The sequence below is a fragment of the Sarcophilus harrisii genome, chromosome 6, assembly GCF_902635505.1.
Source record: "Sarcophilus harrisii chromosome 6, mSarHar1.11, whole genome shotgun sequence".
Classification (NCBI taxonomy): domain Eukaryota; kingdom Metazoa; phylum Chordata; class Mammalia; order Dasyuromorphia; family Dasyuridae; genus Sarcophilus; species Sarcophilus harrisii.
This window is the reverse complement of record NC_045431.1, coordinates 207,489,721-207,514,453: the sequence shown is the minus strand read 5'-3', so window position 1 is coordinate 207,514,453 and position 24,733 is coordinate 207,489,721. Positions and strand designations below refer to the sequence as shown.

Sequence of the window (24,733 nt, the reverse complement as noted above, 5' to 3'; positions counted from 1 at the left end):
ATAAATACAAAAAATGAAAGGATATTGATAAACTGCAAGTAATCCAGAGAAGTAGGATGAATGGACTCTAGATTATATAGGAGCAAATAATCAATATTTATTGAATTGGATGCTACATGAGACCCATATCAAGGATATGGGGATGTTTTATCCAAAGAAAAGAAGATTTATTTGTGTGTGTGTGTATGTTGTGTGTGCACATGTGTGTAGAGAGAGGTAGAAAGAAAATATAAAAACTGTTTTCAAGAATCTGATTGACTATCCCTCAAGAGGGAGATTAAACTAATCTGCTTGGTCCCAAAAGGGAGAACCAAGAGTAAAGGAAGAAAGCTGCAGAGAGACAGACTTGTAGTTGATGAATGAAAAAGCATTCATTAAGTTTTTACCATGTCAGCACTTACAGCACTACTAGGTGGTGCAGAGGATAAAATGCCGGGCTGGAAGTCATGAAATCCTAGGAGGAAATCTAGCCTCAGATATTTCCTAAAATGCAATATATAATGTAAAAGAACAAATGTAAAATAATAGCCCCTGCCTTCCAGGGTTCTTGTGAGAATCAAATGAGATAATATATATAAAGCTTTTGGCAAATGTAATATACATATGTATGTATAATATATGCACAAATGTTTATTCGCTTACTATATGCCAAGAAATGTGTTCGGTTATTTTAAAAAGGAGATGGTCCCAGACTTCAAAATGCTTCTATTTAAATAGAGGAAGAAAACACAGAAAAGGTAATGGTGCTTTAGAAAGAAGGGATTTGTTTGGGGAACATGGGAAAGGGGAGGACAGAAGCATGTCCATGAACAGTAGCAGGTAGATGGTAAATAGGATGTGAAACTAAAGCTGGGCTGTCTAGGGCTAGCAGATATAAGAAAAGATTTGTGCAAGAGGAAATTCTCTGGAAGTAAATGTTCTCCAAAAATAGGGGGGTCCTCATCATTGGAAATCTTCAAACAAAAGGGAATTCTTGCTCCAGTATGGGTCCAGCATACGGTTCCTCTTTCCAACTCAGACATTCTGAAAACTTAACAAAAGAAAATGTTCTATGTCAAGCTATTGTGTAAGCTCCCAGAGGGCAGGGAATGTCTGCATCTTTTGTATCCCTCTTTGCTCTTCTCTCACCTCAGAGTTTTTTATTCCAGGTATTCAGGCTGACAGACTTTCCCTTTCACTTGGCAACCCAGATGAAGAATCTGGAGGTTGTGTTGCCATGGATATGAGAAGGAGCAGAAGCCAGGCTGGGAAAGATTTCATCGAGAGGACATAAGTATTTAATGACACAGCAACGCTTTCAGACCCTGCTGGCTAAGTGTAGAATTCTTTGCCATCTCTGTAAATTATGGAATCCTCATTCTTGGGGTGGGTGGGTGGGAGGGCAGAGAATGAGGGAAGGCTCTGTCATATACTACTCTTACTCCATATTGATTTAGCCATCCATTAAATTCTCTGGGTCTTTTTTCAGATAATTTTCTATAGAGTCATTTCTCCCTAATCTCATGCTAGTCCCGACGTCAAAAATAAATAAATAATAAAGTTTTGGGATGTCATTTCTCTCCATCCATAATTCTTCATACACTGAATGTATGAAAAACTCTGTGTGTGTGTGTGTGTGTGTGTGTGTATCTCAGGAGAGATACACATCCAGGGGCCAACTTTACCAAGAGATACTGTAGCTATTTAGGCAGTGCAAGTGAGCTGGAAAGACCTCTTTCCATATCATACCCTTTCTCAAAATTTTTCTATTTGTTTTATTCCATAAATTAAAAATTAATCAATTAAAATTTTTCTCTGCCCAAGTGATGCAAGATCCAAAATTCCTTCCTTAGAAAGCTATTTCTTTGAATTATTTCCTTTAAAAAGGAAACCAAACTAGTTCACACCAAGTTATTGTTTGATCAGATAAACTTCCTTCCTGGTAAGGAGAGATGAACCATATCCAGAATACTGGGCAGCTGGGTCTAAGGAGGCCTGAGAAAAATAGGGCAGCAAATCTGGCAAAGGGGAAATGAATGAGAAAGCAGGAATGGGAGAATATGCATTATGCTAACTAGACAACTTTACTTAAGAGTCTCATTCCAATTATCTATCCACCAGTTATGAAATTGGTGACATCTTAATCTGGCCTGGAGTTTCCTGAGATTCAAGTTCTGATTGAAAGCAGGGGAAGGTCCAGCAGATGGCACTGGTCAGTAGGGTAGTTGAAGATCTTACCCTCCACCCCTCTCCAGGAATGACTCAGAGCATCACAGGAGTGTTGGGCAAAGACTAAAACCTAAACTGCTGAGAAGATAATGCTTTGTGGTGAGCTAACTTCATAATTATCTCTCATAACAAATCCCCATTGTTGCCATTATCTGTGATTTATAATAAAGCCTCTGACACAGCTTCTGAATGCACAGATACATAAAACAAAGAATTACTGAACCTGTATGTTGGGTTGTGTGGGTGTTGATGGGAATACGTGGGTGTGAACCCACGTGTAAATGAAAGTTTCTCTTCCCTCTAGAGTCCCCACTCAACATAACTAATCTCTACAGTCATAAACTCTGTGAATAAAAACATGAACCACAAAAAGGTCAAGAAATTTAGCTCTAGTCAGCTAAGGGGGCCAAAGGACCTTCTGAAAAGTGATGACTCCAAAGAGGACACCCTTCCTTTCTATGGTTAGATTGCCAGGCCAGGAGTCAGGATTTAATTTCCAATCTTGCCTTACCTGTGTGACCTTACACAAGTCATATTTTGCCAAGTCTTGGTTTTTTCATGTTTAAAATGAATAATAATATCAGCTACCTTGTGGAGTTGTGAAGATCCTAAATAAAGCACCTCATACTCCTTAGGATATTATATCAATGTTGTCTATTTGTTATCTATTATCATTATTGTGTAATATATTATGTGGTCTATTATCATCATTATTAGGGTGCATCCCAGTAATGAGGAATAGTACTTGTCCAAATATCTCTTATCTACTTCTTCAAGAAAACATACGTGAGCATCTCCCAAAAGTCAGTCACTATTTCCAGGTGTTTCAGGTTAAATCAGCCAGAAAAAGAGACTAAATAATCTAAGTGATGATTGGAATTCTCCAAAGGGCAATGGGAGCATTTGGCCAATGTGAAACCAAGTCGATAAGTCCTGTGGTACTGGGATGCTTTCTAGGAACCCAAGTAAAATAGGACCAAAGTGCCCAGCTCCCGGCTGGAAAACTGTCCACACTAATGTAGAATACATGAAAAAAAATCAAGAGGTTTTTTTTTGTTTGTTTGTTTTAGCTTAAAACCCTGAAGTGTATGAATCATAGATCTAGAATTGGATAGTCTCTCAGAGGCCACACAGTCCACTGTCAGTCTTTTATAAATGAGGAAACTAAGACCCAGGATGATGCAATGATTTGCCCCACATTACACAGATTCTTTCAGAGGTAACATTTAGACTCAGGTCTACTGACTCCCAAAACAATCCTCTTTCCACTTTACCACTGGATTCTTCTAAAATCTTCTATGTCCTTCCTCCTCCTCTTTAAACCAAAACATCATTCGAGGATTGGTTCAGGTCTCTCCTCCACCATCAAGCTTTCTAGATGAATTTATAATGTGCTCTTCAGCTTCTGATCTCCTATAGCACACAGTAGCTGTACCATTCATTTGACATTTTATTATCTACCGTCTTTTATTGTTATTTAACTTTCCTGGAGGGCATGAAATATGTCTTAAATTTATTTCACTACACAATAGCACCTATGTTACACAAATAATCAGACACCAATAAATACCCATTAAAAGAAGACACTAATGTCTCTGTATTCGAATGGCATTTTCATTCACTGTTATTACTCATGTTTCAATCATACTTTTATCTTTCCACATGCAACCCCATGGTATTGTGGAAAGAGCTGGATTCCTGGACTCTTATCTCTCTCTGCCATGAGCTAGGCATGTGACCCTAATATAGAGGCTAAGCAAGTCATTTCCCTTTAATAAGCTTCCCTCCCATTATCTGTAAAACAAGGGGGTAGGCTATTTGATCCCCCAAGTCACTTCCAATCCTGTCATTCTATCATTTTTAACTTGATAAAAATGATGAGATAGAGTAAGACAAAGATGACATATTCCTAAATTAAGAATGAAGTTGCTCCCACATTACCCCATCTTCTCCTCCATCCTAAAGTAGCCCAGCTTTGGCTGAGCAAGGAAAGCTTCTTTGCTTAAGCAGTGGTTTCTATGGTACCAGTGACCATGCCAACAGTTTTTAAACAGCTCAGAATGTTACAGGAGTTTTAAAAAATGCCTCAGATATTAAGTACAAACCTTTGAGCCAACATTTCATGACATTCTGTTTCGAGGAGAGGTTAACTCTATAAAATGTAGGTACATTCTGGAACATAATTGGCATTCATTTCATAAATGACTGTTGAATTGAAATTAATCAAATAAATTCAGCAGAATGAAAGCTCACTCTCCGGTCCTTATTAAGAGGCACCCACCAAAGGCAATAGAAAACTAATTAGACCATGTGATCAAAATTTTTAAAGGAATATTGTCTAGAATAAGAGAAGTGACATTAAGGACATTGCCATTTGTCTGCCACTGTGAAGGACTGTCACACATTTGAAAAATTATTAAGAAGCTGCAATAAATTCAGAAGAGATCAACTACTATGTTATGGAACACATCTGCTTTTAAAATACTTGAAAATTATTTGGAAGAATTTCAAGTGTTTCAATTACAACAGAAAAAACAAGAAGAAATAAGTATTCAAAATATATGTATATTGTATTTAACTTATACTTTAACCTATTTAACATGTATTGGTCAATCTGCCATCTAGAAGAAGAAGGGAAAAAGTTGGAACAAAAGGATTTGCAACTGTCAATGCTGAAAAATTACCTGTGCATATATCCTGTAAATAAAAAGCTATAATAAAAAAGAAATTAATATATATATACACACACACATAATATATATATATATATAGAGAGAGAGAGAGAGAGAGAGAGAGAGAGAGAGAGAGAAATCTTCAGAACCATTTTGTGGAAGATGAAAAAAGACATCTTTTCTTGGACCCCAAAAAGCAAGACTAGGGTCAGTGAGTGGGTGGTTTAGGAGTGTAGTGGATAGAGTGCTCCAAAGGCCTGGAGTTAGGAAGACTCATCTTCCTGAATTTAAATCCAGCCTCAGATACTTGCTAGCTATGTGACTCTGCCCGAGTCATATAATCCAGTTTGACTCAGTTTCCTCATCTGTTAAATATGCTAGAAAAAGAAATGTCAGTATCTTTATCCCCCCCCCAAAAAACCCCCAACAAACTCAAATGGGATCATAAGGAGTCACAAAACAATTGAATTAATAACAGGACCAATGAGTAGAAATTATAAAGAACCAAACTTGACTTAACAGGAAGAAAAATTTCTTTATCATTGAGGATCCCAAAGAAGGGCTTAGATGACCATTTTCTGGAGATATTATAGAACCCAGCTTCTTAAACTGTAATTCACAATCCCATATGAAGTCTTGTAACTGAATGTGGGGATTTCAAAATTATGATTTATTATCAGTAAATGTTTGATTTCTATACCTATTTTATATTCCTATATGCTTGGGGTTACATAAAAATTTCTTGGGCAAAAAGGGGTCATGAGTGAAAGAAGTCTAAGGAGTCTTATTATAGATAGATGCCTCCTTATTCATTAGTGGAAGTGGCTGGTACCTGAATCTCCTAGTTCTGAGACTCCATAGTTCAATGGAAGTTTTTTTTTTTTTAAGAACTGTAGACATGTGCAGCAGGAATATCTTTCCCTTCCCAATCAGCAGCAATACCCTATTCTTCCACTTTACTCCTAGAGATTCCGAATCTATAAGTCAATAACTTAAAAAAAACATATTTTGATAACTATACTTAGTATGATTTATTCACTTTCCCTATATTATTTCATATTTTTAAAAACACTAATCTGAGTTGTGCATAACCATCTCCAGACTGCCAAAAAATTTCATGACAAATAGAAATGATCAAATGGTAGGAGGCCCAAGTAATTTTAATAACCCTTTTCAGATATCCAGGTGGAGCTATGGTCACCTAAAACAATCAGGGAGAGAATGAGGTACAATCGCCACACTGCCAGACAAATTTTGCTCAAGAAATCTTTGTGTAACCTCAGATATGTAGGTATATAAAATGGGTATACAAATCAAATATTTACTGATAATAAATCACAATATTGAGACTTCCAGCTTGTTACATGTCTGCCAATTACAAATGCATATATGAGCAGGAGAAGCATCTTTTCAAAGAAGTGTCAGCATAACCTCATACATTTGCCTGAAATCTAGAGGTAGGAACAACGTGTTCAAAGCACCTAAGAACTTTGGGAAGTGAAAAGTGATCAGAAAACAATGACTACTGCCTGCTATCACTAAAGAATCCCAGAAGGATTTAATAGCTCATGGCAATGAGAGCCTGTGATTGAGCTCATTGTCAACCCAACTAAAGAGTGTCATTATCTCCAACTTCTATCAGCACAGAACAATCTAGCACAGAAACAAATTCCAACGGGGAACTGGATTTTCCATCATCCCAGGGCTCCACAAGGACAGATGAAATACCCCCTACCTTTTAGACAAGGATATCTTCTGCTTTTCGTTAGGGAGAGTAGCTGAATGAATGATGATGATTTTTAAAAGAAAGGGGAACCTCAAAAAGTCCATAAGACAAATCTCAACGATTCACAATTCTGCACCAACAGTGTTCACTTTTTTTACAATCTATTTTTAAAATAAGTTTGGTTTTTCAACTTTATCTCTAAATATAGTTTTTTTTCCTTCCCCTTGACCTACTCACTGAGCTATCCCTCACAATAATAATTTAATAAGAAAGCAGGAGGAAAAACAACCAGCAAATCACATGAAAATAGTGGAAGAATTTAATTCACATCAATTCAATCAACATATATTAATCATTTAAGCATTTAACACATACACTGCATGATGCTAGGTAATGGGAAAGATACAAAGACAAATAAGTCATGTTCCCTATTGTCAAGAAGCTTATAATCTGGTAGTTAAAATAAACCTTCAGCCTATGCCATATGAGGATTGGTTGAAAGAACTGGTAGAGATATAGAACATGATATTCATGGCTAAGAATTTGAAATGCTGATAGAGGAGCCTTGTTGTGTTTGAAAGAATCAGGAGCAATTGATGGAAGCTACAAAAAGGCAAATTCTGGCTTAATGTCAGGAAAAGCTTCTTAGTAATTAGGACTGTCCAGAAGTGAACCTGAAGTGTCTTAAGAGGTAGAACATTCCCCTCTTTGGACTGGATATCTTCAGACAAAGGTTGCACAACCACTTGTGTGGTTTGGGTTGGATTATGTGGCTGTACAAGGCATCTTCCAAATTCCAAATCCTGTGGTAATGTGAGACTAAAAAGGAGCATTCAAATAAGTGGGGAGAAAACCAGGTGCTGAACCAATGGCTGTGAATGACAAAGAAACAGAGTTCAGAATTGTCTATAAAAATGGAATGGGATGCTTTGGCTGGTAGTGACTTTCTCTAACCCTAAGCTTCCTTCCCACCAGCACTTTCCAATTGTCTGGAAGAAAAAACTGCAAGTGATTTTTTAAAAAAGCATATACACACAGAAGTAATCTCTCCTAACCAGGGCAGATATTTTAAAACCACAAAATGTATTTCCACTCAGTATTATTTTATTGATGTCTCTTCTCTCCTTCCAATTCTAAAATAAGCACTAGGCCTGATCATAGACCAATCCAAAGGCAACACATTGCAAAATGTCACAAGCCTGTGGAGAGAAAGATTAGGGGAGACCTCCTTTAAAACATGGCAAGATCTCCAAATGAACTCAATGAACGCTTGATGGCTTTCCAGTCATCCAATGGTCAAATTACTAAAGGTCTATGACAAAATGCTTTTGAAGACAGCAATTGAGTTATAACATTAGGGATTTTCAAATGGCAAGTTTCTGACTCAGTTCCAGTTCTCCTCAATGGAAAACCAGAAGCTTCCTGTTATAAAATGTACGAATAGTTCATGCCTAATAATACACATCAAAGTTGGCAATTTATATACTTCGAATATAAATCCCTCTAAAAATAATACCCAGCTAGAATATTTTTAGCCAGGTAAACATTTCTAGGGAATGGGTCAAATGTATATTTATTTCTGCTTGCTGCCCCAGAAAAAAAAAACAAGTTCAGACCTGTAATAATGGGGGAATAAAAGTGTTCAGAAAGAGCCATATACTCTGCAGTATAAAAGCCCATTTTTCATAGCCCAGATAGTCATTTATTTCTGATAATGAACTCCAAAGTGGAGAAAAACTGGGTCCTTTTTTCAAAAATACATAAAGACATATACTAGAACACACCATGGGTCTAAGCCAAGTTAGTGCTAAAGTCACTGCATCTCGTTTGCTGTGTAACCTTACTTCTCGGGGCCATTTTTCCTACACCTGAGGAAATCAGAAGGTAGTAGCTGCCCCCAGGTCCACCTTCTACCTTGGTCTAGGAAGGGTGCTAACTTTTCTCATTGAATTTACTGACCCAAATCCAAAGTGGTATGAGGATAATGATAATAAAGAAACTGGTCTGGCTCCATTTGGTAGAAAGAGGGGAAAATGATTTAGTGGCAAGCTGTTTATAATTTCTAAAATTGCCAAGCTGCTCTGAGTAGAACATCCAATAATAGAAGCAAGTATTCCCTCCCTTTCCCTTCCTATTTTTTCCCCTTCTCTCCTGCCTATGTCTTAGATGGACAAACGAATAAGCTTGAAGCTAATGGGGCCTCTTAATGTTCAATGGTCTAAGGCAGAAATTCTTAACCCTTTTTGTGTCTTGGACCCCCTTTAACAATCTGAAAAAGCCCCTTTTTAGAAGAATATCTCTCAATAACTGAAGGAAATGACAAATTTTAGTTAGATTTAAGTGAAAATAAAAATGCAATTCTTTTTTTTTCTGATCCAAATTTATAGATGTCCTGAAATCTAGGGAGTCTTCAGGCACCAGGGTAAGAGCGACTATTCTAAGGGAATTGTATACAATACCCAGACTGCCTTGCATTATTTTAACTCCATAGAGAGACAGCTGGAACAATAGAAAGAACCCTCTGGAAATCAGAGAACCTGAGTTCAAATTCAAGTTCTGGCTCTGACTTTTCCATTCAATTCAGTTGAGAGAGAGCATGTGCTGTACCAGGTGCTGGGAATACAAAGAAAAAACTAAAACTAAGTAGGACTCGATATCAAGTGGCCTGAATTCTACTGGAAATGGAGTAAAATGTTCCCATAAAGTATATGCTATATAGACACAGAAAAATACAAAGCAATTTCAGTGGGATAGGGGAATGGCAAGGAAAAGAAAATGAGGGATGAATAAGGAATAGCCTGCAGTAAGTAAAAAGGTGATCTGTGAGCTGGGCTTTGAAAAAAAGATAAGGATGCTTTTTGTAGATGTGGAAAGAGAACGAATATGCCAGGTATGGGGCACAGCTTAGATAAAGACACTGAGTTGGGAGGTGGACGTTCCAGGATAGGGAGATTGACTAGAACATGGGAATAATGAGATATTTAAGAGCTGTATGATCCTCAGAAAATCACTTCTTGGAGTCTCAGTTTCCTCATCTGTAAATAGTGAAAATATTTATACTATCTATCTCACAGCCTTATAACTTAAAATGTTATATAAGGGTGAATTTATTACTTATAATCCATTTGCCTAAGTAGTATGAGCTCTTTGGAGCTGTCCCTGTACTGACCTCTTCTCCCTGAGGGTCCTGCCCAGTTAGAGAGAGTGGCTAATGACAAGTGGTTCACAAACTGGAAAGGCTGACAGTTTTGGGGTGTTTGGAGCCAACAAACTGTGGTAGAAACATGCGTCACTCCCAGGTCTGAAAATAATCAAAGAGGAATGAGCATGAAATGGAGGCGTTCTATTGGGCCAGATGAGAAGCTGAAAAAGGATGTGAGAGGAGCCCTTCCAGCTGTCAGACACATGGGAGGCTGTTGCCAGGGTGGTAAGAGTGGGGTACCCTGGGATGCGGCAGGAAGAGTTGGTTAGAGGGGAAAGAATCATTCCCAGATTGCAGCAGGATGCGGCAAAGCCAAGTGGGGCACCATAGCAAAGACTGGGCAATGGGGAGGCTGAGAGAAAGACTGAGGCTGATGACAAGGATGAATGAAGCTTCTTGAAGCAAGTCAAAGGAAGTGATAATGACATTTTGAAAAGACAGGATATTTCTACACCTCTAAGGCAATGAGAAGAGACCTGAGGAATATGTCAAGGCAAACTTTATTGGTATTTTTTAGCCTTTCCCTCTCTTGATTAAAATACCCTCCCTTTGCACTTTCTACTCCTCCTTTCTACTCGACCAAATCATATCGCAAGACCTACTTCTCCATTATCTATTTTTCATATTCTCACACCATCTCTAAGTCCAATGTACTGTTTTCTGCTTTCTTTGAATAGTTCTATGGTGCAAAGGCCATATTTTATATTCATTATGACCTCCCTCTGTACCTAGAACAGTGTCATTTATACAGGACTTATGATAGAGCCTTCTGAGCTCATATTAGTCTGACCAGCCACAGTTGGACAAATTGTGCCATTGTGATACCATTTTGGCCCATTACAAAACACAACAACCCAAAAGGCTTAGAGCAGTATCAACCCTTACTAGCTTCAAAATTTGGGGAGTCCTTGTATTGTGCTTTGTAGTAAATATGAAGAATCATAGTATGTTAGCTTTGGAAAGATCTTTGAGATCATCTCCTCCACACACACCCCCAATTTGTAGATGAAAAAAATTGAGCCCCATTGAGGTTAAGTGATCTGCTTATATCCCCATAGTGAATTAACAAGAGTCAGAGCCAGAAAACAATACTTCTTACTCCCATGTCTTTGCACTTCCAATCAACCCCCAAAGAAATAAGAAAATGATTTAATTCAGAGGTGTCCAAAATAGCCAAGATCCAAATAGCCAGGAGTGGGAAATCAGGAGTTGGGGACTGAGGGAACTCTGCTAACCCATGTTCCCATGCCATCTCCTACTCCCACATTGGAGGCTGTAGGGTTGGCAGAGACTGAAGGTCACCCAAGGTATAAAGGCACACATTTAGAAGGAAAGACAAAACACACTGGGGTTTCAGGCTGTTGTTTGCAAAATAGCTCAATGACAAGACCAGGACTGTTTTCATGGGAATCAGAGGCAACTCGTCCTGAGTCATTCTTTGGGGTTTGTGTGGGTGACATAAATTTCCTGAGAAATCTCCATGTAACTTGCTATTATCTTGCATTGACAAAAGCTTTAATTCATTACCAACTGTTGCTCTCTGCCTAGGAAATGGCAGGACTGATTTTTCTCTCCTTTGACCACGGGATGGAAGAAATCCAAAATCACCATGTAAATGGGTACAATTTGATTATGTTTCTGTATAAGACAGTTGGTTAATTGGTCATTTTGGTGGGAAAAATATTCAAACCAGTTTTTCACGGTATGGTATAGTGTCAGGACTCTGTCCTCATCAATGGAAAGAATCATCTTAGAATTTACTATTCAGGTTGGGATTCTTCCATTGTGAAAATATAAGGAACTATAAAATGAGTCAAAGACCAAAGTTAAGACTTTGTAGGAGCTGCAGACAGAGACCTTTAGGAGAATGGAAGGAGGCAAATGTAAGATCACTGAAGGTGATTGAGAGGATAGTTATCAGAAGTAGGAAGTTTGGGAGGGGACTATTTGATGACCATATGAGGAACTTTTAGTATCCAAGAAACTTGAAGAGGAGAATACATAGGATAGTCCATAGCCAACAAGGACAAGAACAAGGAAGGCATGGCCTGGCAGTGTAGTATGAAGTTTGATGCCAAAGGTTGGGTGATAGGTGAAAAGGGAAGATTGTTGGGGAAACAGAGAGATTAAGGGAAGAGTTCCAGTTCTCTAAATCCTACCCTTTTCCTCACTTGATTGAAATACCCTCTCTCCTCCTTTCCACTCAACCAAATCACACACCTTATCCATCCGAAGCAAGTTGAAGCCACTCCCAAATTCACTATCCTTTAGTTATTTCTTTTTACTTTGAACTGAATTGTTCCTACTATCTACATAAATCCTTATGACATATCCTTAGAAAAGTATCAATAAAGATTTGAGTACCTATTATGTACTGGACATGGTGAAAAATCCAACATGTGCTCGCAGAATGAATCAGGAGCCCCAGATTAAAATCCAGGTCTGCCAACTTATTTGCCATGTGACCTTAAGCAAGACTTTTATTTCTCTGACCATCTTCCTCCTCATCTATAATGATTTTGCATTACTTTCTTCTCAAGCTTTTTGTGAAAAATACATTTGTAAATCTCATAGCACTATAAAAATATGAGCTGCTTTTAGGAGAATGTCCTCGGATGCATACTAAGATCTTTATAAATGTATTATCCATATAACCATAACTAGCATTTACCCGGGACTTTAAGATCTACAGTATGTTTTTCATTTTATTTTTTCATCAACCTTGGGAGGCACCAGTATTATCCTCATTTTACAGATGAGGAAACTGAGGCAGAAGCTAAATGACTTGCTCAAAGCCATACAGCTAGTACCTTGGATCTAAAATCAGGTCTTCCTAAGTCAGTTTTGGCAATACATCTACTGAAATTCAAATTCAGGACCTGACAAGGCCCTGAGCTTTAACCACTGTGTTGCCGAGCTGGAAAAATAGAGGTATTAATCTCCCTTACCCTCACCCACTTTCTGATTGAACCTCTTTTCTTAAATCCTGTCTCTGGAGTTAGCTCAACTCTGCCTTGATTACCATATTTATCTATCTATCTAGATTTATACACATATATACATACATAAATATAAATAAATTTGTCTATATAATAGATGTAATAGATATCTATATAATAAATGTAATATATGTAGTGTATATACCTATACAGTTAGATATATATATATATATGCTTTATAACTACAGAAATATATATGTACTATATAGAGAAATATACATCTCTGCATTACATATTTCTATTTAGATAAAATATACTATGTTTTATATATATCTCTCCTATATATGTGCACATAGCTATATTTTATATCTATATAAAACATGTTTTAATATATTTTACATCAATAGACTTTGTATTTCAGGAAGTGGGGGTTACAGATAAGACTAGACTTCTTGGCTATAAAATAGCACCTAAGTTGAATCATGAAGGAAGTCAGGGATTTCCATGAGGTTAAAGGGGAGGGTATTTCAGGGATTGGGGACAGCTTATGAAAAAGTGTGGAGACAGAAGGGAAACAGCAAGTCAATCATTTTGACTGAAATTTCAGTGCATGTTTAATTTTAATTCCTGATCAAAATGTTGTCAGAAAGCTGGAAAGAATGGCAATTCCCTCCCCCGCACATTGATCAATAGCATCCCACTAAGCCAATGTAGTTATTTAGAATTTTTTGCCAGTCAATCTTTTTTCCTTGGCAGTGCCATCTGATTGCTAGTCTCTCTTTGACCTATGCATGTGTGTGTGCACATAATCAAGTACTTTTTCATGAAAGTGAGAGGGCTATTCTTGTTTCAATTTAGGGTCCATCTAATCTGTTTTTGTCTCTTTTGGGGTTTGAAGGGCAGCGCTTTTCTTCCCTGGATTTGTTAGTCTGTTTTTAAAGCTGATTCTTCAAAGAATGCAAGCCAACTGGATTAGTGACAGCTGGATTTGAGCCTATAAAAGGAGTCAGTATGCTGCAGAAACCATCTATTTTGAGCATTAAACTTTGACCTTGATCTCTCTCTGACAAGAATTTCACCCTCAGATTTGTACCCCCATTTACCTGATGAAAAGATCCCACTTTTCTTCTTCCTGTTGTAGTACTAATGGATATGTTCTTGACATTTGTCCTAGGGTGGGATTGGTGGAAAAACACAGTTTATAGTCAAGAATCAGGGAACCTCAAACTTTTTAAATAGGGGGCCAGTTCACTGTCCCTCAGACTGTTGGAGGGCCAGACTATAGTAAAAACAAAAACTTTGTTTTGTGGGCCTTTAAATAAAGAAATTCATAGCCCTGGGTGAGGGGGATAAATGTCCTTAGCTGCTGCATCTGGCCCGCGGCCATAGTTTGAGGACCCCCGGACTTGGATGTCAGGCCCAACTCTGCCATATAATAATTATAAGGCTCTGGGTAATTTATGTAGTCTCCCATTCTCTGTGTCCCTATCTATAAGGGTCTCTTCTAGGCAAATCTATGATTCTCTAAAATATGAGCCTGCATTATTAACGTAGCCAATGATGAGGTTGGGTTAAGAGAATCCTTAGAAAGAGTGTTTTTCAACTGAGCATCCACAGGTGCCAAGAACTAAACAAATATTTGCCTAAAGCCCCTCTCTAGAAGCTAAGTATTGCAGTGGACAGTTTCAGGCCTGGAGCAGGAAGATCTGGGTTCAAATTTAACTGCAGACAATTACAGCCACTAAGCAAGTCGCTTAACTCTTTTGCCAGTTTCCTCATCTATAAAATCATATAAAATGTGAAGGAAATGGCAAACCACTCCAGTATCTTTTGTCAAGAAAACCACAAATGAGATCATGAAGAGTCAGACATTACTGAAAAATGACCCTTTCTAAATGTATGCAGATGATAAATGTGGAAATATGTTTAGAAAAATTGCACATGTTTAACTTATATTGAATTACTTGCTGTCTAGGGAAGGGGGGAGGGATGGGAGGGATGGGAAGGATGGAGAAAAACTTGCAACCCAAGGTTTTACATGGGTGAATATTGAAAACTATCTTTGCATGTATTTGAAAAATAAAAAGCTACTATTATAAAAAATAAAATATAGAAACTGAAAATAACAACCTCATCTTATTTCAATATTCTGATCTCTGTTTTTCTGAAATGTGGACACTCTTCCTTGACTCAGTCAAACTATAGCTCATCCACAACATCTTCCTCACTTCCGTTTCTGTTTTATTCTATAGCATCTCCATAGAGAAGCTCCCAACATGTCAAAGGTTTTCCTTTTGCTTTTTTTTCAAATTTCTTGGATACAAGAGCATAACTCAAGCTGTTCTCCGATATATGATCCTTCACTCTTGATCCCAAAGTGACTTACCTCCTTATATAAGTCTTTGATACTGTCTTTTTATGCCATTTCTTAAGTGTACCTTCTTGTTATTAATGTTGTAGCCAATTTATAACTGCTACATGTCTTTGCATTGCCCTTCAGCTATCACATCTTATAAAACAAAAGAGAGATGTATTTAATTATTTACTCAAGATGAGAGTAATTGATTACTTTCTTAAGAAATGAGTTTAATTTAAACACCAATAAGCTCTTAAAAATGAAAAATACTAAAGATATCTTTTTTGCTCTTCCTTCTTTAAAAAAAAAAGGTGTGTGTGTGTGTGTGTGTGTGTGTGTGTGTGTGTGTGTGTTCTTCAAACAAGTTTTGTATTTCTTATTATGTGTTCTTCTAGACAAAGGTTTCTGGACTAATTCAGAACCTGTCTCCAAAACTATTCTTTGCACATGGTCATAATTTATGCTGTAGGTGAAGGGAGCCAATGCCATAAATATTCATTCTTGGGGAAAGGCCCAGGTGTTACAATATACCAGAAAAGGAATCCAATAGGGATCTCCCAGATCTCACCCAGAGAAAAAGTAATAGATCTTAGTCTATTCCACCGTGAGGCTTAAAACACATTAATAGAGTTAACAGAGAGACTCAGTTTTCTGTACAGCTGTTTGCTGGTGGTTCCAGTGACTATGAGACAAATTGAATCCATCTGAATTTCTGATGGAGAAGAGGCATGTTGGAAGATTCTAATGAGAAGCTACAGAATAAGAAACTAGAGAAAAATTATTTAAAGGTCTCTACTAATCTTAAAGTGTTCAATGGATGTCAGTTTATTGTTATTATTATGATTATTCCTTCCTTCTCCTGTATACATGCATATTAATCTGGACTGAAAGCTCAACATGAGTCAGCAGTATGGTAGAGCAGCCAAAAACTTTAACTGGGACTTCATTGAGAGCTGTAACTTCCAGGATAGGGAGGCGATTGTTTCAATGTACTAGCCATCATCAGAAATCATCTGGGCACCATAACTTAAGAAGTACATTAATAAGCTGGAGAATGTTGGGAACATGGTAACCTATATGGCAAACAATTCTGAATATGTAACATATGAGAATCACTTGAAGGAACTGGGGATAATTATCCTGGAAAGAGAAGACTCAATGGGGGGAAATATTGGTCTTTAATTATGTGAACGGTCTTTAATTATGTGGAAGAATGGTTGAATTTGTTCAATTTTCTTCAGAGAATAGAACCAGGAGCTTCATATTGAAGTCACAAAGAGACAAATTAGGCTTGATGCCAGGACAAGCTTATTAAAAATCAAGAGCTTTCCCAAAGTACAATTGGTGATGGTTTCCCCTCCTTGAAGGTCTTCAAGGAGCACTTGGATAATTATCAAAAGGTAGGTTTTTAGTGGGGATTTTCTTCAGTTGGCCTAGAGAGCTGCTGAAGTCCTAGTTAATTCTCAAGTCCTATGATCCTTCATTCTCTGACTTGGGGAACTCTTTCCTACTCACTGGGTGAAGAAATATGGTATATGAAAGATCATCTAGAGCTTGGAGAGTAATGCAAATCTCATCAGTCATTCAGGACATGAATATGCCAAGATGTATATACATTTCTGAAGCAACTTTCTTTCAAATATGCATTATAATTGTGTCTAATATCAATGGGAATTTGTGCATTTCCTACAGACCCAGGGTTGAAATGATCAAAGTTTCTTTGTGATGGTCAGAAGAAGAGTGTTCCAGTGAAGTCCATTTCGAACACTACATGGACTTAGCTCTTTTTTCCCCTGTGACTTCCTTTCTTTTTTTATAGACTATGAAAGAATAACAATGGCTTCATTCAATTTTGGTTTTGCTAGTACTCCTAGACGCACAACTGCCTCAGTCAAACTATTCTGCTCTCCTCCTCCTTCTTTCTCTCCCTCGATTTTTTTAAATAAACATCAGTCCTCCTTGATGTAGAACTCCTATCCCTCTTGACATTACTATGGTCTTGGTTCCTTCTTTGATAAATCAGAGAAGAGGGGAAAAAAATGTCCCATAAATATCACTGCTTTCCAGTTTTCTTCTTTGCCTAGTCACATCCTAGAAACTTCAAAATGCAGTTGAAACTTTACTTTCTCCAGTGAAGTCATTGCAGGCTATTCCTGTCCTTATTAAGTTCCATTAGTTTTTAAGTTTGAATCTAGGATAAGGTGCTCCCTATGAGATTTCAGATCCACTGGAAATAGTCTCAGATGTCCAAACTTTCACAGGAAGATGAGTAACTAGAGGGCAAAAGGTGGTCAATCCAGGAATATTCTGCTGCTACAGTGAAATGTTTTATTAAGACTTTACTCAGGCATCCCCAGGTGACTTTCATAGGGAGGAAGTGGAAAAATCCAAAACATGATTCCCTCATGACTAGAACAGTAGGTCTTAGATGGGATTGGATAAAAGACATAGAGAAGAATTGATGGCAAGTGAAGTTCAGATAAGATTGGTGGTTTTGATAATTAGGGAAGCAGAGCAATGGGATAAGAAGGTTAAATGGTGCCAATAGCCCTAAGGAGGACACCAACCACTCAATTTACTTAAACAAATACTTATTAAGTAACTATAAGGTGCAAGGTCCTATGCTAAGTACTGGAAGGAAGAAAGGGGAAAAAAAAGGAAACAAACATTTATTAAGAATCTACTATCCTTACCACAACCCTGGGAAGTAGGCTATTATTACTTTACAATTAAAGAAACTGAGGCAGACAGAGGAAAGGCTGAAGATAAGGATAAAAAAATCCCTAACAATTCACCTTCAGACATCAAGGAGTTTACATTACACTTATACATATAAATATATTAAAGATAACATGAAGGATACCAGAAATCTCCCAGGGGATAAGGGAAGGTGGCACCTGAGCTGAACCTTAAAAGATACAGATATTAAAAATTAGAGATGAAGAAACAGTGTATTCTAAGCACAGGAGAGAACTTGTCACAAGGTTTTCCCCCCAGAATGAACTCTGATTATCTCATAAATTTTATGTCCCCAAGGAAGACTTCTCCCACTCTGATGTTACCAATAGGCAGCAGACAAAAGCAGGGAGACCCCAAACATTTGGATTGAGTAACTCAAAGAATGAATAGCTTTTACCAAGTACTAAAAACAAGGTTACAGATACTCCCTGCCCTCAAGGAACTTAGGTCCTAAAAGATTTCTCTCATATAGTAAAGTTGATTATGTCAGAAGGAAAAGATGGACGCTAGTAGGTGAAAAGTGGGTGAAGCCTCTCTAGGGTGGAACACCCTGGCTTTGAGGAAGCTATTTACCTGGATGGCTTTTCCTATGTGACTATATTCTCTCATGCTCAGTACAAAAGAACATTTTGTGTATCCCTGGAAAAATCTAGGGATATGCTGGATTCTTAAGCACAAAGTACTAAATGAAGGAGCAACAATGACTTTGTGTTAGAAAATCAGTAATTGCTAAGGCTTTGAGGACATCTTTTGGATCCTTCCTTGTTTTCTGAGACATACCTGGCACCTTGGCACTGAGCTGCTTTAGGACCCTGACTATTGAAGGGATTTATATATGGTCAAAGAGCACTCAACAGAGGCAAATACCTCAGATGTAATCCATAATTCATTGTCCCCCTTAAGGTTTTTCAGTCAATCAATTTATATTGATTACAGGGAAAAGAAGAAAAAGAGAAACTTCCTTGATATGAATAATCTAACCCCACTTTTTCTCCCTATTTTTCTTACTCTCTCTATAGTCCTTGAAAACTTAATTCAAATTCCACCTTCTGCAGATGCCTTGTTGTTAGAATTTCCCTCTCTAAGGTTTTTATCCATCTATTCTATATCTATCCTGTATGTGTCTACTGGTTAATACATTGTTTCTCCTATTAGAATATAAGCTTCTTTAGATCAGGACTGTCTCTTGCCTTTCTTTACATCATAAATGCTTAGCATAGTGCCTGATACATAGTTAGAATTTAATAAATGCTTGTTGGACTCAATGATTGACATTCTCTTGAATACAGAAGGATGTCTCAAGTCACTATTCTGGCTGACCCCAATATCTTTCATTCACGTTACCCAAGTTCCATGGACAAATAAAGCAAAGGGCTGCAACTATATATGAATTCATCCAACTCCATGAGATAAGCAAACTATTTCCCATTTCAAAGACAATGCCAATGGATCTTGTGCTTTATGATATGAAAATAATATCAAGAAATACAATAGTACCATCTTTCTGCTATTACTTAAATTCTCATATTCAAATAACTATTACCATGTATGGCATACTAAGTAATATGGTATTTACCACTTTCAAGCCTAATCTGGTTTCAGAATAATAATATGACTTCTGAAATAATTGCTTCTAATAATCTGCTTACAACAAGCACACAGGGAAAGGATGTTCACCAGAAAGACTATAGAGATACAGGTCTTTACTGTCACTTTAGAATTGGGACTACAGTGTGATAAATTTGTCAGCTATTGCTATAATGCTTTGAAGTCTAACCTACTATCTTCTGCTTTTCCCTTCTTGGTATCTGGGACACCATATTTTTTTTTGATTAGGTAAAAGAGGTCATTCTTTGCTTCAATTCTTTCCTAGACTTAATCACTGAATGGATGTGTCCTCAATCAAGTTGAGACCTGTTAAAGTCCTTAATTTAAAAAGGTCAAGGTCTTCTACTGTATTCGGGGCTATCTCCAGTTTTCTTGGTCTATATTTTGTCATTGGACCCAGATGGCTGTGGAGGGGAAAGTGAGGCAGGTGACCCTGCACAGCCCTCCCTCACTTAAATCCAATTCACTTGTATGTCATGGCATCACTTCCCTGGAGTCACGGTCCCTTGGAGAAACATCAGCTACACCAACTTTTATCATTACAACATATAGATTGTGAAATTAGCCTAAAGCAGGTAGAGAAATACACAGAGGATTGCCATCAGATGCTTCCATCATTCCATGTTCATGGCAAGCAGTGTAAGTAAATTGGTAAAGTACCAGCAATAAGGTTAGTAGATCTCTGTAAACTAGGTTATATGTGGAACCTCACAGAGGACAATGGAAATAGTGGGAAGAGAAACCAAAAGAACAAATAGTATATGCCCCCCAAGTTTTCTGTGTTTTAATGGTTATATAAAGCAAATCAGTGAATCAAGAAGCATTTATTAAGCACCTACTACATGCTAGGCACTGTATTAAACTCAGTGGATACAAAGGGGGGAGGGAACAGTTCTTACTCTCAAGAATCTTACAGTCAAAAAGAGGAGACAACATCAAATAACTGTATTCAGATAAAATATTGACAGGATAAAATGGAGATGATCAACAGAAGGAAGATACCAATATGAAGGAGGATCAAGGGAGATTTCTTATAGGAAGTAGCATTTTAGTTGTACTTAGAAGGAAGCCAGGAAGGCCACAAGAGAGTGAGGAAGAGGGAGAGAATTTCAGGAATGGGAGAAAGGCAGTGAAGTGCCTGGAGCCAAGAAGTAGTACAAGAAACAGCAGAGAGACTAGGATCACAGAATTACAGTCTCAAGAAAAAAGTCCCATGAAAAGAGGGTTGCTAAGTGAACAGCTTTTTCCCAGGTTTTAGGCAATGAAGTGCCATAGTAGATAGAGCACTAAACTGAGAGTCAGGAAGAGCTAGATTCAAATCTTGTCTCAAAGACTTACAAGCTTTGTGATCCTGAGTGAGGCATTTAACTACTGCTCTCTGCCTTAGTTCTCTCACCTGTAAAAACTGAAGTAACAATGCTACTTACCTCACAAGGTTGTTGTGAGGATAGGATGAGATATGCAAAGTGCTTTGCAAACCTTAAAGTGGTCTATAATGTTAGCTATTATCATCACTCAGCATAGAGCTGGAAATCTGGCTTCTAGATTATCTCAGGGCCTTATCTGGAATCAAGGCACACTTCCTCCTACCCTCCTCATTTCATTTAGCTTAAAAATGGTTATGGAACCTATCATTTCATATACTTTTAAGAAGGTGGTGCAAAGGATAGGGTAACAATTGTAGAAATTACAGATGGTAACTTTGAGAAAAGTAGCCCAGCAGGAATGGCCTGTCTGTGCTCCATGGACAACCTCCCACAGCAGTAGTTCTGCTGTTGTTTGAGTTCGGGATTCTATCACCATTCATCTCCTGTGGGCAATGTTTAAAAAAATGTCCTCCTTTCCTTGGGCAGTGGGAGTTGGCCTTTAAGACTCACCTCCACACCTTTTCAACATATCAGACATCAGTGGTCATCAGTAGGAAAACTGCAGTTGATGGGGCGGGGCCCTTGATGGGAGGGAGGGAACATCTTGCTCAGCTACTCTCAGTATCTTAAGGCTCACTTATTGGTAGGATTCTCATAGGAAGCAGGATATCTCAACACTGCTCTTAAGATCTACAGAAGGCAGCTCACATCCGTGAGCACGTTTTAGCATCTGGGGGCATTTCTGCCCAAGCAAGAGGGGTGTTGACTGAAGTCTTCAAGGAGGGCTTAAGTGAAGAGCTTAAAAACTGGATGGCAGAGCACCCACTTCCAGATAATCCACTCTGACTAATGAAACAGAGGAAAGGAGAAAACAAGCAGAGGTAGAGAATAGCATAGCAAGAGAACCCAGAGATCATTCAGCAAAAAAAAAAAAAAAAAAATCAGCTGGGATAATTCAGTATTCCCAGAACAACTTATGCCACAGGCTCTGGGGTATAACAGTTACATTCATCTGTTCCACCTCACCCAAAAGGTCTCTGCTGTCAGCCAGCCAGAAAGCACAGGCTATACCCCACCCTATCACCGTGAAAGCAAGGCAGCAGGCCAAGAGAACCAACTGGCAGCCATGATTTTTTTTTCCTTAGGAGAGATTAGAGGGACTAGCCATCCCAGATCTAAGTAGGTATGTGATCCCTTTCCCTTAGATCAGTTTTCCATAACCTGCCATCTAGCAGGGAGGTCCTGCAGACTTCATGCATGATACCACTAAGAAAACCATCCCATACTATCAAGGCATCAGCTTAAAGAGGGAGGTGCCAATCAATCAAGACAGATTGCTCTCCTCAGATGGTGTGCCATGGACCTTCACTGCTGCCTGCCTGCACATCCCAGGTCCAGCATCACAGCAACCACACTGGCAGCTCTGAACATTCTCCCTCACAACCATCATCCAACAAGCAGAAGAAATGCTTTTCCCCTCCACTCTCCCATGATGCTTGCCTGAATCTCACAGCAATGCCCAGGGCAATCCCATCTAGATGCAAATAGATGGATCTCAAATGGTTCTGCAACTGGAGATTAAACCAATGCCAGAGCCCAAATAGAAACTAACCCTTGTCATCTTAGACAACCTGGTAATGCACCATGTCACTGGCTAGCTTAGTATTTCATTTTTATTACCAGATGATAGAAAAGCACACATTTCCCTCCTGTAAATACACCTTAGCACGTCTCCCTAAGAGAAAGAGATAGATATCTTTAACATGCCTTCCACCAACACAACCACCCAATGTACAAGAGCACCTCCATCACACACCTCCCTAGTAGCCTACCCTCAGCCAGACAAATTTCTCTACCCCAAGGAATCCTCAGGCCACACCCACCACCACCATGTCCCTTACAAATCTCCAGACCCCATAGCCCCATCATAAAGATGTCCATCCCCTCCTCCCACATGTTACTCTAATTCTCTTTCCAATTCATTCCCTGTTCACCCGCTATTCAATATTCCCGAACCCCGCCCCCCCCAGCCTTCTCTCTCTCACCTGGGTGTCAAATCCGTTTTCCACAGAGCTGCTCTTCCTCAGGGGGAGCCCATCCCCCGCAGGCTCATGGAGCCCCTGAGATTTCAGGGGTATCTGGCTCGAATAAATGGGCTTGGTCACCTCCACCTTGCTCCCAAACTTGAGGTAGCAAGGTTGGGGGCCGGCCCTGGCCACGGGCACATGGAGGATCGGTGCGGCACTGTGCACAGGTTTCGGCAGTCCCGATTTCATTTTGGAGGCGACTAGGATGGCTGGCATCTTCTTCTGCTTTCCTAACACGTTTCTGTCAGCTGCAGCAGCAGCAGTAGCAGCAGCAGCAGCAGCAGCAGCAGCAGTAGCCGGCAAAAGGGAAAAACGAGGAGGCAGAAAGGCAGCCCTTACTTCGCCCACGAAGCTCCAACCAGTTTATTAAAATAATAAACGATGCTAATAATGATCAGCTAGAAGCAGGCACACCTTCAGAAAGCCCAGATCTCTGCTTTCTATTAGCTTGCCAACCTTGATCTTGCTGGCCCCGGGGAGCTATGGTCCGATACCGCTGTCGGCTTCTCTCTTTGGTGGATGTACTGAGGCTGTTTTAACCGCTCTTCCCTGACACTGGCTGCTTCCTATAATTTTCCTTCCTAGAAACCCAGACTTTGACTTCCATTATCTTGTCACTGCATCTTCAAAGTGAGACAGTCCTTTGGAATAAAGATCCGCAGGAAAAGGAGGGAGGGAGGAAAGAGAGAGAGAGAGAGAGAGAGAGAGAGAGAGAGAGAGAGAGAGAGAGAGAGAGAGAGAGAGAGAGAGATATGCCAGGAGAACTAGCAAGCAGGATTTCCAGCTTAAGATGTTTTTCTTCAGCCTTAGCCAAGAAGCAGATGTAGCTCTCAGCACACGAGTGACTGATGCCCTTGGACACGAGCCTCAGAAAACCAAGCTTCTTAGTCTTAATATCTTTCTATCTGCCGGGGCTGATGAGGCCGGGAAGGAAAGCGAGAGAAATCACAGCAGGCGGAAGGGTCCGTGCATGACATGGAGCTCACAGATGCCACCACCTCCCTTCCTCCTCAAAATTCAGAATCCCGGGGGGGACCCAATTCCCAGCGCTGCCCAGGCCTGGGCGTCGGGATGCGCGCTCTCTAGGGAGTTAAAGGCGCAGCGATCGGCTGTGATCCAGGCGGCGAGAGCGGGCGAGAGCGGGCGAGAGCAGCGCCCACTTGTTTCCCGGCACGGGCAGCGGAGCCGGTCTGAGGCCGGAGCCGCCGGAGCGCGCGCGGTGAGCGGCGGGAGCAGCTACAGCCCCAGCGGCGGCCGCGGCAGCAGCGAGCGCTACCAAAGAAGGCTGCGGGGAGCAGCCCGAGCGCGAGAAGCTTGCAAACTGACAGCCTCTCGACTGGGCCCCCGCCGATTGGTCGCCCGAGCTCCAATCGGAAGCCCCAGAGCTGCCTGCAAAAGGGGCCGGGCCTCAACTCCAAGAGCTGGACTTGGGGATGCGGGGGGCTCTCCGGTGCAAGGCTGGGCTGGAAGTAAGCCGCCGCCGCGCTTGCTGCAGAGCTCGCTCCCCGCTAAGGAGAGTGAGGGGGCACTGCGCCGCGAGAACCCCGGGGCGGAGTCCCCGAAACCCCGCCGAAAGTGTTCAAATGCGTCTCCAAACACGTATCCTGGCAGCCCTGAGCCCTCCGGAGGATGTTTATTATTTCCCGCCTCCACCCCAACCCCCCTCCGCTGGTCACTTTTATAGTTTGAATTTGCCCGGAATAAGATCTCTGATATCGCTCAACTACGATTCTGGCTTAAGGATCTGCTCCATTGAGCAATACTCCTCTCTCGTCCCCACCCCTTTCCTTTTTTTTTTTTTTTTCTTTATTTTAAAATTTAAGGAAAGA

General features: G+C 39.7%; 1 protein-coding gene across 11 annotated transcripts in view; it reads right to left on the bottom strand.

Moving 5' to 3' along the window:
* Positions 1 to 23,790, bottom strand: part of NAV2 (neuron navigator 2) — a 438,256-nt gene extending 414,466 nt beyond the window's left edge. For all 11 annotated transcript variants that reach the window (XM_031943258.1, XM_031943259.1, XM_031943260.1 and 8 more), the window contains exon 1: positions 22,863 to 23,790. In XM_031943258.1, the coding sequence (XP_031799118.1) occupies positions 22,863 to 23,120 (258 nt within the window). In that variant the 5' untranslated portion in view covers positions 23,121 to 23,790. The remainder of the gene's footprint in view (positions 1 to 22,862) is intronic.
* Positions 23,791 to 24,733: the final 943 nt, after the last annotated feature.